At 54.5% G+C, this 14,181-nt stretch overlaps 1 protein-coding gene across 5 annotated transcripts; it reads right to left on the bottom strand.

The window, feature by feature from the left end:
- Window positions 1–490: 490 nt before the first annotated feature.
- Window positions 491–12,295, bottom strand: NDUFV3 (NADH:ubiquinone oxidoreductase subunit V3). 5 transcript variants are annotated; one of them, XM_059392426.1, is made up of 5 exons: window positions 12,152–12,295; window positions 11,091–11,211; window positions 3,518–4,342; window positions 3,146–3,472; window positions 491–1,039 (listed from the first exon to the last, which is right to left on the bottom strand). In XM_059392426.1, exons 1-5 carry the CDS (start codon window positions 12,197–12,199, stop codon window positions 876–878), a joined length of 1,485 nt encoding a protein of 494 aa, XP_059248409.1. In that variant the 5' UTR covers window positions 12,200–12,295; the 3' UTR covers window positions 491–875. The 5 variants fall into 5 exon arrangements, with proteins under 5 accessions (XP_059248409.1, XP_059248408.1, XP_059248410.1 ...); XM_059392425.1 differs by having other exon boundaries at window positions 3,146–4,342; XM_059392427.1 differs by having other exon boundaries at window positions 3,146–3,892; window positions 12,152–12,292.
- Window positions 12,296–14,181: the final 1,886 nt, after the last annotated feature.

Here is a 14,181-nt window from a genome sequence, read left to right as displayed (position 1 = left end):
TGTCCGGGAGTCCGGGCCCATCGACAACCGCCACGTGAGAACAAAGCGAACCACTGAAGTAACAGGGATTCGAGGCGGGGCGGGGGGTGTGCGTGCCCCCTTCAGGCGGAGCTGGGCCGCCCTAATGAATGGGCCCACCTTCCATGACGGCATCACCGGGACATGACTCTCTCCCAGGAGATGGTTTATCTCGTCCCCACCGGGTGCCGGTGCAGAGACACCGCCCACCACCACCCAAGTCCCTCCACACTACTCACACCCCAGGCGTGTGAGTGACGCTACCATGACTGCTAGAAGGCCCCGCGGCCGAGCCAGAAACCCTCTGTAGCCTGAAGAGCCCAGAGTCCGCCGTGGCCATCGAGGGGCAGAGCTGCTCCACCGGACCCCACAAAACCAACCTCCGTCCCCAACCCCCCGCTGAACACATCCCCGAGCTGACACCCTATGCTTGACGCAGGTGAACAAAAGGCTTCTGCTCCTTCTCTGATACTGAAGTGCTATAACTCAGTGTTTATTTTCTTTGCAGTACAGTGGTTAGAATCAGTAGAACTCCTAGTCTGGCTTTCATAAGAACTAGGTCTGCCAAACCCGAAGGTATCACTACATTTACCAACGCCAAGCTGGTGAGACAGACTAACAACAGACCGGGGACCAGACACAGCGGATCGCAGCGAGGCAAGGTGCCTACGACTCTCTTGAGGCTATGGCTCACGGGGGAAAACCCCCGTGTACAGATGCTTCTAAATGCACAACTACACAAAGTGCTGCGAATTCGCTGTTCGCTGTCAAACGGACACAGATTACGCACGGCATGACCGGAGCGGGTTTTATTCTGCTGCCCAGACACCGGAAGCTTTCTTCTGTCAAGGGAGCGCTCAGTGGCGAGGGGACTCCCGTCCGGAAGAGGGCTGGGGAATCCGGAACTTGGACAGGTCCAGGTTGAGGTCTAAGAAGGTGTACGGGGTGTAGTCATGGTGCTGGAGGTTCCTGTACGTGGTATTATCGAACGGCTCGGCAGGGCTGGCGGCTTGAGCGGGCTCTGCGGGGGGAAAAGCAAGACTTGTGAGGACATGGGAGAGAAGGGCCTCCGCAGGCTCAATTCACAGACACCGGCGCACCCAGCACTCCTCACACACCCCTGCCTCAAATAAACGGTCCAAACAGAAAAGCCTGTGAAAGCAATAGAGTCTTCAGAAGCAAAATAGCGCAATGAGCTGAAAGCATTTTCTAAAACACACCCGCTTTCCAATGGGACGGCTGCAAGTCATTAACTCCCGACTTCGCAGAACTCTGAAAATGCCTATGATTACGGGGGGCCACTTTAAGTGCAGGAAGGCCACTTAAAGATGCAGGAAAAAAACCCAGATCTGTCAGAGCGCGGTCTTATCACAAATCAGGAGCAGGAAAAACTGTTGCAAAGCGAGCCTGCTAAGAATCTAAACACAAGAAAGTCAGACCCTGTTTTAACGACCCAACCACCAGCTCGAGGCGGATGGACATGACGTGTCGAGTTACCAACTTTTTCTGAAAAAGTTGTTGGTCTACTGTAGATTCAGACTAAAATATATAAACCGGAAACTTTCTTTCTTTCTGTGGAGAATGTCTGGTCATCCTAGAAGTCAAAGTGTGTGGCTGAAGCGAAGGAAATGCAGCCTTTCCTGCCGCGGGGCCAGGCGGTGTCAGAGAGCAGAGGTGCAGTCTCTCGGGGGCTGCGGGTGGCGTGCCTACTGGTCCTGACTTCTGCCATTGGGGTTCTCCCAACTTCTACCTGGGGGCACGGAAAAGGACTTAGAAATAGATTCCCTACTTGGATTCATAGCAAATGTTTTGTTTTTCATGTGTTCAGTTGTATTAAACAAAAACAATGTCTTATTCAGACCTGACATCTTTTCGATCTCGAGAAGAACCTCCCGATGCGCTGAGGGACGTCTTCAGAGCAGATACAGGGATGGTGCTAACTGAAGGGGAATGTGGGTTCAGAAAACTCGTGTGAAAATCTAGCCCGCCAGAGGGCAAGGGGCCAGGCGGTGGGGGCAGGAAGCCTGCCCAGGGACACCTGCCAGTGGGCCGTGCTCCGGGGCAGGGGCGGCCTCAGCCTCCGAAGGGCATAAGGAATGCAGGAAAAAGAACACGTCCGTAAAAATCAGAAGGGAACAAGGAAACTGTTTTCAAAATCGTTTGCAATGTGCAAACCCTGTCGTCATCCTAAAGGTCTGGGCACTGCCCTGCAGTTTACAGCAGAATGACGGAGCAGTGCGGTTCCTGATGTCCTGACCCGTCTGGCAAGCGCGGGTACTTCTGTGTATTAACGAAAGAGGGAGAAAATGGAGGGCAGAAAACACATAAATTCTGTCCACACGACACAACCAGTAACAACAACGACCACTAGCGGACATCAGGCAAGAGGGGGCGGCTTTAGGAAGACCACAGAGCAAACAGGAAGGGGCCGCGGCTGTTAGTAATGCATTTTACAGACATTCTGCGGAGCCTGGCTCTGCGCCCAGCGCCCTCCCTGCCCGCCTGCCTTGACCCCGCGACAGCACAAGCCACCTACACGCCAGTGCACCGCCACACGGTAGCGTAAAAGGAACCAAATACTAAACATTTATGACAGCAGAAGAGCCCTTCATAAAAATTCAGTATGGGAAAACGAAACAGCCCACTGTGTTTTTTTAAGTAAATCAGAGAAGAAGCATCATCCCGGGGAAAGAAGCCGGAAGCTGCTCCGGGCGCACCTGGGCCGCTCACTGCTCTAACTCCCCAAACCGGGCTTGCCCCTCAGGCCTAAGGAATGGAAAGGCACTGCTCCCTGCAAGACCTCCCCATAGGGCGAGCACGGCCCACGGGAGTCCCCCAGACCCGTTCCACAGAGAAGAGGCTCTCCAAGTTCACGGAACAAGGTTAAGGGCAAGGACGTTAAATGGCCGCGGGGGGGGGGGGGGGGCAGAAATGACCCAGGCCTCCCGCCTCCGCCTCAATGGAAAGTGCCCCAGGGCTGTGCCGATTCCGACAGTCCTCTGCTTATCTGAGACCCGGCCCGGGGCCCACTGCTACCGCAGACACTTCTTCACACCGCCTGGGCCTCCAGCGGCCCGCCACCCGCACAGGAAAGGAGGTTCTCGAGAGAGCAGAGGTCAAGGTATACCCTGTGTGTCGCCCCGCTCTGCCGGGCCAGGCGCCGACGCCGTCTCGTCCTTTCCCTCGAGCTCTAGGCCTGCCGGCTTCCCGGGCTGGTGCTGGACGGGTGGTACCTGGTCTCCCAGCGCCTCCTCTCGAGCCTGCAGGACTCCTCCCATGATCCGCTCTCCAGAACCTTCCCTGCCGACCGGGGGAAACGCTCCCTCCCCATCGCGTTCCAGGACTTGTTTCTCCAAACGCCCATCTCTGGTCTCAGGAGGTGCCTGCAGCTGCCCCCCTGCTCTGCTTGCTTCTGACGATGGCACAGGGCTGGCAGCCGGCTGTGTAGACAAGCCTGACGTCACCGGCGTGGAGCTGGCAGCCGGCTGTGTAGACAAGCCTGACGTCACCGGCGTGGAGCTGGCAGCCGGCTGTGCAGACAAGCCTGACGTGGCGGGCGCGGGGCTAACAGCCGGCTGTGTAGACAAGCCTGACTTCACATGGTCAGGTGAGGCTTTTTTAACTTCCAGTGGTTTGGGACTTTCTTTATCTTTCTCACTTGATCTAAGTATTTTTCCCATTTGTTTCTCCTTTACGTTTTGCTTCATCAACTCCTTATCTGCGTGCAACCCGGGTGCTGTGGTTCTCGGTTTGGTGTCTTTTCTGTCCTCTAAGGGCCTCACAGGGGTCCCTTTCTTCTTTGCCTGCCGGGGCCTCTCTGGAGGGCTCGGGTCTGGCTGTCCCTGCTGGGACCGGGTCTTCTCTTTGGTGGAAGCTGCAATTTTGGGGGCTCCGTTTTCAAGCGAATGGGAGGCCTGCGGTTTAGGAAGGCCTCCTCTGCCCCTGCTTGTCACCTGAGGGCCAAGCGTGGAGCCGCCGCCCTCCTCATCAGACTCCGAGTCAGAGGAGCTGGACGACGAGGATGAGGAGGACGAGGACCCATCTGTCCCTCCCCTGTTCTCCTGAGCAGCTCTGGAATCCGAACCCTGTTTTCTGAATGGAGGCAGAACTTTTTGAGGAAACTCTACCAAAGTCTTTCTTGACAAAAACTCTGGAACCCCTTTGTCTGTGAATAGCACGCTATCCTCGGGACTGGGGCGAGGGCCAGCTACCCTCCCGCCCGGACTCACAACTGGGTAAGGACTGGGTGAAGACAAGTTTTTAGACAATTCAGCTGCTGCTGGGGTGGCTAGTAGCTTGCCCCTCTCCTTTGGTTCCACTACATCTAGGAAATGGCATAAAGAGGAATATTATTTTCAATAATTTGTAAAACAGTCTAAATTTATCAGTAAGTCAAAAACATTTCATTACTAACAACTTGTTATCCTAATATTTTCAACATTATCGGCCCAAGAAATGTTCCAGGGGAACGCATTCTTAGGTCAAAGCCAAGCCACGTGACCTGGAACAGTAAGACACGTAAAGATTTTTCTTTGCAGCTGAAATATTTAAAAACAGGGATTATTACCAACAGAAATAACAAACTTGTCTCCACTTTTCACAATAAGAACTTCTTTGATGATAATTTCACCCAAATTTCAAATAGTTCAACTATAAAGATATTTCCAAATGACTACTGAGGGTTTTAGAAATGGGTAATTTCTTAAATCTTGAAAGTCATCCACAGTGGATGTGCCCGAACCTTCTGGGAAACCTCCCCCCCCACATCATGGGACACTTGGGTGGCTCAGTGTAAGCCTCTGCCTACGGCTCAGGTCATGATCTCAGGGTCCTCGGATCCACCCCCGAATCGGGCTCTCTGCTCAGCGGGGAGCCTGCTTCCCGCCCACCCCCCCCCGGCCTCCTTGTGATCTCTGTCAAATAAATAAATAAAATCTTTAAAACAAAAACAAAAACCAGGACAGGGATAAGCACCTGGTTTGCATTTGGGTGTGTGCATGCGTGCGTGCATGTGTGTGTGCACGTGCGCGCGTGCGTGTGTGTGTGTTTGTGTGTGAGTGAGAGTGAATGCTGGGGGGGGTGACGGGGTGGGGAGAATGTCATTCAAATAAACCTGCCCCATGGGGAAGAGAAGTCCTTCAAAATCACAAGTCATCTGGGGACTTCCTCAGCCACAGAAAAGTATTACACAACCAAAAAGGTCTAAAATAACTTGGTGCATAGATCATTGGAAACAACAAGTTTTAAGCCCGGGGGCGGGGGGAGGGGTGGGGGAGAGAAAGACAGAATAAGTGCTAATGTAAAACGCTTGCATTTTGTAGAGTCAATCATTAAAAAAATTAGATTGCATAGTACACTGATCAGAACCAATTTCATTCAATTTTCTCGGGTGGTACATCTTTTCTAACCATAGAGATTTGAAGAAAAATATAAGACAAGTGTTGTAAGCTACAGTTACTTTCCAAATCTAAAGCAAAACTTAAAAATACACTGCGGCTGAGCAGGCGCCAGACGCAGCGACTCTGTTCTCAAGTGCCGGAGCCCATCTCATCCTCAAGAGACCTCGACCCTTCTTCTCTCCAGCGGAAAGAAGCGTAGTCCTGACTTTACTGTCCTGCCAGTATCCACAGCGGCTTCTCACTGTTCTCTGGGCTCTGGGACCTACACGCGACAGGAGCACAGGAAACACAGAAAACGGAGGAATAACCACAAATCGGAAACGGGCCACCGAGAGGAAAACAGGCATGTGAAGGGCTTGATGGCCCAGCCAGAGCTGACCGTGGGGGCTCACGCCACGCCCTGCACCACCCCCTCCAGCCCCCGCGTCCCCACCGCAGCCACCACTGGCCCCTCCACCAGCACCAGCACTGCCGTGTCCCCGCCGCGGCCAGCCCAGAGTCTGCATCCCGAATGCCCCGACTCTCAGAACACACACGGAGCTCTGGGACCACATTCACCACAAGAACGAGGCAAAGGAGGGGTGCCTGGGGGGCTCGGTTGTCAAGTATCTGCCTTCGGCTCAGGTCATGGTCCTGGGGGTCCTGGGATCGAGCCCCGTGTCGTGTTCCCTGCTGGGCAGGAAACCTACTTTTCCCTCTCCCACTCCCCCTGCTTGTGTTCCCTCTCTCTCTGTCAAATAAATAAATAAAAAGTCTTAAAAAAAAAATTAGGCAAAGCAGTGTATGCACACTTGAACTCTCTAGACTGTACCTGAATCAGCTCAGAAACTTCTAGTGGCCCCCACACCCACTAGCCTAAATTTTTTTTTTAAGATTTTATTTATTTGACAGAGATCACAAGTAGGCAGAGAGGGAGGCAGAGAGAGAGGAGGAAGCAGGCTCCCCGCTGAGCAGAGAGCCCGATGTGGGACTCGATCCCAGGACCCAGCTGGGATCATGACCTGAGCCGAAGGCAGAGGCTTTAACCCACTGAGCCACCCAGGCGCCCCTAAATTTTCTAAGTATGAAAAGTTATGTTAAAATAGGAGTATCTTAGATAAACTGCTTTGAGTAGAAAAGTTACAACACCTGAATCTTCCAAGATGTTGTTGTGGGGATTTAAAAAATTTCAAGTTAATTATCAAAATTACATTGTAGGTTGGTTTATCATCTACTGAAAACGGAAAGAAAATTTCAAATGGGACCAACAGTGGTATCACTTAGGAACTGAAAAGAAAATTTCTATAGTATGAAATAAAAATGTTTTAAGGTCTTTTTTTTAAAATTTTATTTATTTATTTGACAGACAGAGATCACAAGCAGAGAGAGGGGGAAGCAGGCTCCCCGCTGAGCAGAGCACCCGATGCGGGGCTCGATCCCAGGACCCTGGGATCATGACCCGGGCTGAAGGCAGAGGCTTTAACCCACCGAGCCACACAGATACCCCATTAAGGTGTCTTTTATTCACGCTAAAATTATTGGAAGAATTCCACAGAAAGGCTAAGAGACGAAAATAAAGTATTGCGTTTTGCATTTTAAAAAAAATATTTTATGTATTTGAGAGAGAGCGAGCGAGAGAGAGAGCGTGCGTGCGCAAGAGAACGCAAGCTGGAGGGACAGGCAGAGGGCAACGGAGAAGCGGGCCCCCTGCTGAGAAAGCAGCCTGATGCGGGACTGGATCCCAGACCCCGAGATCATGACCTGAGCCAAAGGCAGATGCTTCACCGAATGAGCCACCCAGGAGCCCCTACATTTTGCTTTTCAACGAGCTGATTTCTGACCCAGTGCCGGGGTCCACTTGGGACTCAGAAGGAAGTTGCCACAGTGGTCCGGAGCTGCCACTAAGCCACGATTCCGGAGACCGCACTCCACCGCGCAGTGCAGAATGTCACCAGAAAAAAGCTGCCTCGTGTAGAGGACCGACGGCTCTCACCTTACGACCCTAATGGCTTGTTCTCATGAAGCCTCTATCTGGAGGCAGGAAGCCCATACGCCAAGAGTTCTAGTTTGATGCTGACCTTCTCTGACAAACGTATGAAAGTGCGTCGTTCCTAACTCTAGCCAGCAAGGCCGAGCACAGGCCAGGGACGTCCGCGGACTGCTTCCACGGTCAGAGACCAGATAAACGACCACAGCAGCCTCCACACAATCAAGGTCCACGAGCTCCCGCAACAGCACCGAGAAGCCCTACTGCTTCTCTCTCTCCTCTCTAAACGGACCTTGTCCTTCCCCAATCTCTTTTCTACTCAGATGAAAAATGAGGGCATGACCTTCAAGTCTTTAGTGGTCTCCTTATCAAAGCCTTTTTTTTTTTTAAGTTTTTATTTTTAAATAATCTCTACGTCCAACGTGGGGCTTGAACTTACAACCCTGAGATCAAGACCTGCGTGCGCCACCGACCGAGCCAGTTGGGCACCCCCAGTGGTCTCCTTGTTCGAGGAAAAAAGGCCTATTGCTGCTGGCAGTGGATTAGCCCTGTCAGAGTTCTTCCCTATCTTCTCCCTGGGGCACAGAACTCATCTGGGCCACAAAGCACACTCAAACACAAACACGTTTCCACAACGGCTACTCAAATTTTATATGCTGATTAAAACTCTTCCTTTTGTACATGTACAGGATTATAAAGCTGTGTTTTTTTTTTTAAATGAATACCTGAGAATTGAGTTTTTTTTTTTCCAGAGGCAGAACAGCACAGCGATGGACAGTACAGACAGTGGGGCCTTACTGGCCGGGTTCACGGCTGGCTCCACCATTGCCCTATGTGGGACCTGGGGCAGCTCACGGACCTCTTCCCACCTCGACTCTGTTGTCTAATACCGCAGGGACAGTAAGTGTCCACTCACAGGGTGCTGGGGACCAGACGAGAGACTGCACGGAGTGCTGGGGACAGTGCCTGGCACCTGGTTAGGAATAAATACAGCAGGGACGCCTGGGTGGCTCAGTTGGTTGGACAACTGCCTTCGGCTCAGGTCATGATCTCGGAATCCCGGGATCGAGTCCAGCATCGGGCTCCCAGCTCCACGGGGAGTCTGCGTCTCTCTCTGACCTTCTCCTCACTCATGCTCTCTCTCCCTGTCTCTCTCTCAAATAAATAAATAAAATCTTAAAAAAAAAAAAAAAAAGGAATAAATACAGCAAAGCCCTATTTCTGGAGAATCCTCACTTTTCAAACTGAAGTGAGGACTGGAAATGGGTGATTAACTCTGGCTTCCTGACTGATTCTTTACAAAGTGACACAGGAGTTATTAAGTCAATGATTAAGTTATTAAGTCAATACTGACTGAGGCAAAACCCAGCTAGCTAGTGCCTGCATTCGAAGGAACATCAGAGCCGGGGAGCCCGGCAGTTCTGCAGGATGAGGGACCTACAAGGAGACCCTGGACTTGGGCAGCTGCGCTGGCGGCCCCCTCGGGAAGGACGTGTGGGCCACAAGAAGCCGGAGCTCCAGATGCAGTGAGCCAGGAGGTGCTCTGTAACCCCGGGGTCCTGCCTCTGAGGCAGACCCTTTGACTAGAGATGCGACCCCAAGGGTGGGCGCTTGGGGCCCAGTCTGCATGCAGGCAACTTCCGTTAGAGCGTCCGAGGCCATGGAGTGGACAGGGCTTCAAGCTGGCAACGTGCCAGGCAAAAAGACCCTCACCCGGTCTTCCAAGTACTGATGCTTTGGCAGACACAGAGACCTGCACACGTCCATTTTTCCTCACACAGGGATGAGAGATTTTTAAAATTATGGGACACAAACGTGCTGTGCGTTATCACCTCCCACTGGCCCTGCTCAGGCAGGGAGGCTCTGCCTCCAGGGGCGGGAATGACACAGGCCGGAGCCCAACTCCAGCTCGGCGCTCCCTTCTCATAACTGTACCAGAACTGCCCCAAGACCCAGCACCCCATCCCGCTCACATATCCATTAGCCCAGTGCTATAAACCTAGGACGGAGGAGCGCAGATACAGGACTAAAAGTCACCAAAGGCAGGGATAACCTAAGCTGAGATGAAACTTATCATCAGTACGCACTGACAGAATCCCGAACAAGTGCCAGGCATAACGCAGAATCGAACTGACATTCTAGCTGTAAATGTTTTTTAGGAGACATCATGGTGCTGTGGTTTTGCTAAAAAGGAAAAAAAAAAAGGATACTGGGTTTAAAACTGGACTGAGTTAAATGGAACAGAACATTCTGAATTAAACAGAATTTGCCTGAGCTGCCATCCAGAAGGGGTATTTCCTCAGCCAACATCGGCAGGGCAGGAAAGGCAGCTGGGGGCCAGCACACCCAACAATGGGCCAATATTTCAAATGCTACCAATGGTTTTTTGTGCATACTAAGGAGGAACAAAACGAAAACTATCTAAGCACTTTCAAATACTCAAACTGAGGAAATGGAAAACAATGAAAACAAGACCAACTCAGATGATCATTCCACATATAAAGGTTTGCAGAGACTACAATATACATCTTCAATTTTTTTAAGATTTTAAGTAATCTCTCCAGCGTGGGGCTCAAACTCACAACCTGGAGATCAGAGTTTTACCCTCCACTGACTGAGCCAGTCAGGTGTCCCTATAATCAGTTATTAGTAATGAAGAGGCAGTACAAACAGTACAAACATACTGTTGCCTTTTCTATCTTCCTTCCATGAGGATATGCTACATCGTATTTGGGAGGAGAAAAAAGTAGTAAAAACCAGCAATCCAGTCAAAATGACTATGGAAACAGCTGGACACAGATCAGACATCGAGCTTCATCACAGTTGTAATGGAAAACAGCACTTCTCCTTCACTCCCTCTCCACGGTCATAAAAGGATGCTTCCAACCCTGGACCATGGCCAACCAAAGTCCGAGTTTCAGAGACACTGAGAAAAGCCATAACTGGGGGGAAGAAAAGCCAGGTGGGTTTCTGAGCTGCCACGGGACCGTGGGACTGTACTTGGGCCATCTCAATGACCCAGCCTTCTCACTCTGCACCCCCTGCTACCTGTTAGAGTATGGCTCTTAGGAAACACAGGCAGGGGCGCCTGGGTGGCTCAGTGGGTTAAGCCGCTGCCTTCAGCTCAGGTCATGATCTCAGGGTCCTGGGATCGAGTCCCGCATCGGGCTCTCTGCTCGGCGGGGAGCCTGCTTCCTCCTCTCTCTCTCTCTGCCTGCCTCTCCAACTACTTGTGATTTCTCTCTGTCAAATAAATAAATAAAAACATATTTAAAAAAAAAACACACACACACACACAGGCAGAACTGGTTCGGGGCTAAATACTGAGTCAAATGCTGTTCCATGTCTGATGTGTTTGGTCTAAAATCCGTCACAGATCTTACGTCTGATTATAACCTGGACACTGCTAGAAATGAAGAATCGGGGCACCTGGGTGGTTCAGTGGGTTAAAGCCTCTGCCTTCGGCTGGGGTCGTGATCCCGGGGTCCTGGGATGGAGCCCCATGTCGGGCTCTCTGCTCATGAGGGAGCCTGCTTCCTTTCCTCTCTCTCTGCCTGCCTGTGATCTCTGTCTGTCAAATAAATAAAATCTTTAAACAAAAGAAATGAATCAAATCTCGTGGTCAGTAGAACTTCTCAGGCTTGGAGACCAGACTGCTTTATGTACTCTGCATTCTCTTTCCCTTAGGACTATCATTAAAATCTTACTTTTTGGTGGGCTTTGCCTCTTGGAATCCGGTGGCAGTCCCTTTTCGGTCTTCCCTGATTCTGCAGAGAGGGAAACCGTGGAAGCCAGTCCCCGACACAGCCGTGCTTCTCGGAGCACAGTCTGAGGGAAGAAGGAACAGACAGAGACATTTTATGGCAAAGCCATTCGGGAGCTGTCGCGGCGCAGAACTACTCCGTGTCACTACTCGTCATTCCCGTGGTCTATTCCTCTCGGTGATTGCAATTCCCAAAACATGGGTATTACGGAAATTTGTAAGAAAAAGAATCCCACAGGACGGTCGTTATTAAGTACGTAACCGCGAGAGAAGCCGAGCCAGAGCTGCTCCCGCGCCCACGGCTGCAGCCCCGGTCCCCTGCGCACCCACAGGAAGACGCCGGCCCAGGCCCGCAGCGCTGAGCGGAGACACCGCCCGGCCGTCGCTCACGCGGGCGAGTGACCCGCACGTCCGAAGCGCCCGCACGGCGGGCGGCGGCCGTCTCCGAGCCGGCCAGCTCCGGGCGCTCTCCCGAGGCCGGACGCTCTCCCGAGGCCGGCGCGGCGGGGCTGCCTCCGCGGCGGCGCCAACACTCGCTCGCACCGGGGCCTCCGGGGCTCGACGGCGCACCCTGGAGCCGAACCCCGCCTCCTGCACTGCACCGGGCGCGCTCTCCTGCGAGCCGCCACGACTCCAGTCCCGCGGGCGGCCCCTCGTACCGGCAAGAACGCCCTCGTCCCCTGTCCCCCGTCCGCCAGGCGGGGTCCGGCCGGCGGGCGCCCCGCCGCGGCCCGTGCGTCACCCGCGCAGCCAGCCAGGAGCTCCCTCCTCCCTCTGCGGCCTGCACACGAGGTCAAGACGCGGTCCTCAACGGTGCCGACGCCGCGGGCTCCCCGGGGGATCGCGCTCCGCCAGGGGCCGGGGCCCGGCTCGTGCCCGCCCCAGCGGCCGCCCCGGGGCCCGCGCCCTGCCCTGCCCGCGGGAGGCGGGTGAGCGGCCAGCAGGGCGGCTGGGGATGGCCCTGGCCCCACACGGGCTCCCGCCGCCGACCCGGCTCCCCTGTACCTTCAGCGCCGCGGACCGTCCTCGCCGCAGCAGAAGGGAGGCCGCCATGACCGGGACACCGGGGAGCAGCGGGGAGGGCCGGCGGAGCGGGAGGTCGCGCCGGGACTGACGTCACCGCGGCGCGCGCACCACCGGCGAGGTCCCGCCCCCGGGACCGAAGGAACCAGTCACAGGGAGGCCCGGGGGCGGGGCTGAGGCCGGGACGTGCGGGCGCCGCCCAGCCGCCTGCGCTCCGCGGCTCAGGCCCCGCCCCCGGGCGGCGCAGCCAGTCACGGGCGGGCGGTCCCCGCGCGCGGCCGTCGGGGTGCTTCGCTGCGCCCTTGTCGGCGAGGGCGTCCCTCCCCGGGGCGCGGACTTCCGCCGGTGCCCGGGCCCTGCCTCGGGCCCGCAGGTGCCTGTGCGGTGGCCGCGCGCGTCCGCCCCGGCCTCGGCGGGGGTGGGACGCAGCCCGCGGGCGCGGCGGACAGTGGACGCCGCTGCTGCCGCCACCTCGGGCGGGGCCCTGAGCGCGCGGAGCCCGGCGGCGGAGCGGGCGGCGCGGGGGTGCAGGCCGCACCGACCCGGGTGTCGGCGGCCGGCGGAGCGGAGGCCCGAGTGCGCGGAGAAGCGGGGCCGGCCTGGTCGGCTCCGCCGTCGGTCGCGCCTCCCCGCCCCCATCCTGCCCCGTCCGGGGACTGCCGGACGGACGAGCCCACTCCTCCGACTGCGGGGACCGCGGGGAGACGCGGGGAGGATCGATGGGCAGACCCCGGTCCTCCAGCCCCGTAGCCAGGGCGACGGGAGAATGGAACGCGACCTGCCACCCGTCAGTCTCCCAGGGGCAGAGCGACCGCCCGAGGTCCTTGGTCTCTGCAGAAGGGAAAATCTTGACAACAGATTTATCCTTAAAAAAAAAAAAGATTTTATTTATTTATTTATTTATTTATTTGACAAATCACAAGTGGGCAGAGAGGCAGGCGGAGGGGGTTAGCAGGCTCCCCGCTGAGCAGAGAGCGGGATGCGGGGCTCCATCCCAGGCCCCTGAGATCATGACCTCAGGGAAGGCAGAGGCTTAACCCACTGAGCCACCCAGGAGACCCAGATTTATCCTTTTTAAAAATATTTATTTATTTATTTTTAGTTGAGAGAGAACAAGCAGGGGAAGGGGCAGAGGGAGAGGAGGAAGCAGGCTCCCTGCGGAGCCGGGAGCAGGGCTCAGGACTCCATGCCGGACTCCATCCCAGGGCCCTGGAGTCATGCTTGGCTTGAGATGAATTGGAGGCAGAGGCTTAACCCACTGAGCCGCCCAGGTGCCCCAACAGAATTCTCCTTTACTCCAATCAGATGTTCTCTTGTCTCCAGCGGAAAGTTCAAGCTTGCCTTGCAAAGCCTCAAGAATCAAGTGTCAGCCTCAAAAATAACATGAAAAGTCCAGCCCCACTGGGACCAGTGTGGTCACCGGCCACAGTGGCCTGAGGAGAGCTCACCCACTGATGAGGGAACAGAAGGCAAGCTGGGGACAAAGCAGAAGCTGACACCCCCCCCCCCCCCCATGGAATATACGTGGGATCCCTCAGGCACTCCTGGCTGCCCTTAAGGAAAAACAAGCCGTTAATTCGTAGGGATCACAGTCCTGCAAGGCCTGCATCTGCCTCCATTTACACACGTCCTAGTGATGTACAAGGAGGAAGCTTTCTTAGCGGTAGCCAAACTTCCAGACACCCATAACTTTCCTGAAACCCTAACATCACCCTCCCCTCCATAAACTGAGGGAGGGTGAAAAAGAAATGTAAATAAAACCGAATTTCTTCTAAACCTGCAGGCCAGTGGTGAGGGCGTGTGTGATGGGAGGAATGTAACACTCTTCCAGGAAGCTCCCAACTATCTTACTGTTAACGCCTTACTAGAAGGTTCAACAACCTTAAGTTGGCAACAGCAAGGCCTCTGGTATCCTGTGAGTCTTCTTTAACATATGAAAGTTCCTTCTAGAAACCTCCCTTTTTCCTCACCAACCCCACAGTAGATAATCAGCCACACTCACAACCCCCGGG

Source organism: Mustela nigripes, chromosome 2, assembly GCF_022355385.1.
Source record: "Mustela nigripes isolate SB6536 chromosome 2, MUSNIG.SB6536, whole genome shotgun sequence".
Lineage (NCBI taxonomy): Eukaryota > Metazoa > Chordata > Mammalia > Carnivora > Mustelidae > Mustela > Mustela nigripes.
The sequence above is the reverse complement of the archived record's forward strand: the minus strand, read 5'-3'. Positions and strand labels throughout refer to the sequence as shown.

What these genes read in the sequence shown, in the direction of transcription:
- NDUFV3 (XM_059392425.1), bottom strand. Translation starts at nt 12,199, where the DNA reads ATGGCGGCCTCCCTTCTGCTGCGGCGAGGACGGTCCGCGGCGCTGAAG. An exon ending in GACGGTCCGCGGCGCTGAAG is followed by an intron (nt 11,212 to 12,151) that starts GTACAGGGGAGC and finishes TTCTTCCCTCAG; the next exon opens with ACTGTGCTCCGAGAAGCACG. An exon ending in GAGGCAAAGCCCACCAAAAA is followed by an intron (nt 4,343 to 11,090) that starts GTAAGATTTTAA and finishes GCCATTTCCTAG; the next exon opens with ATGTAGTGGAACCAAAGGAG.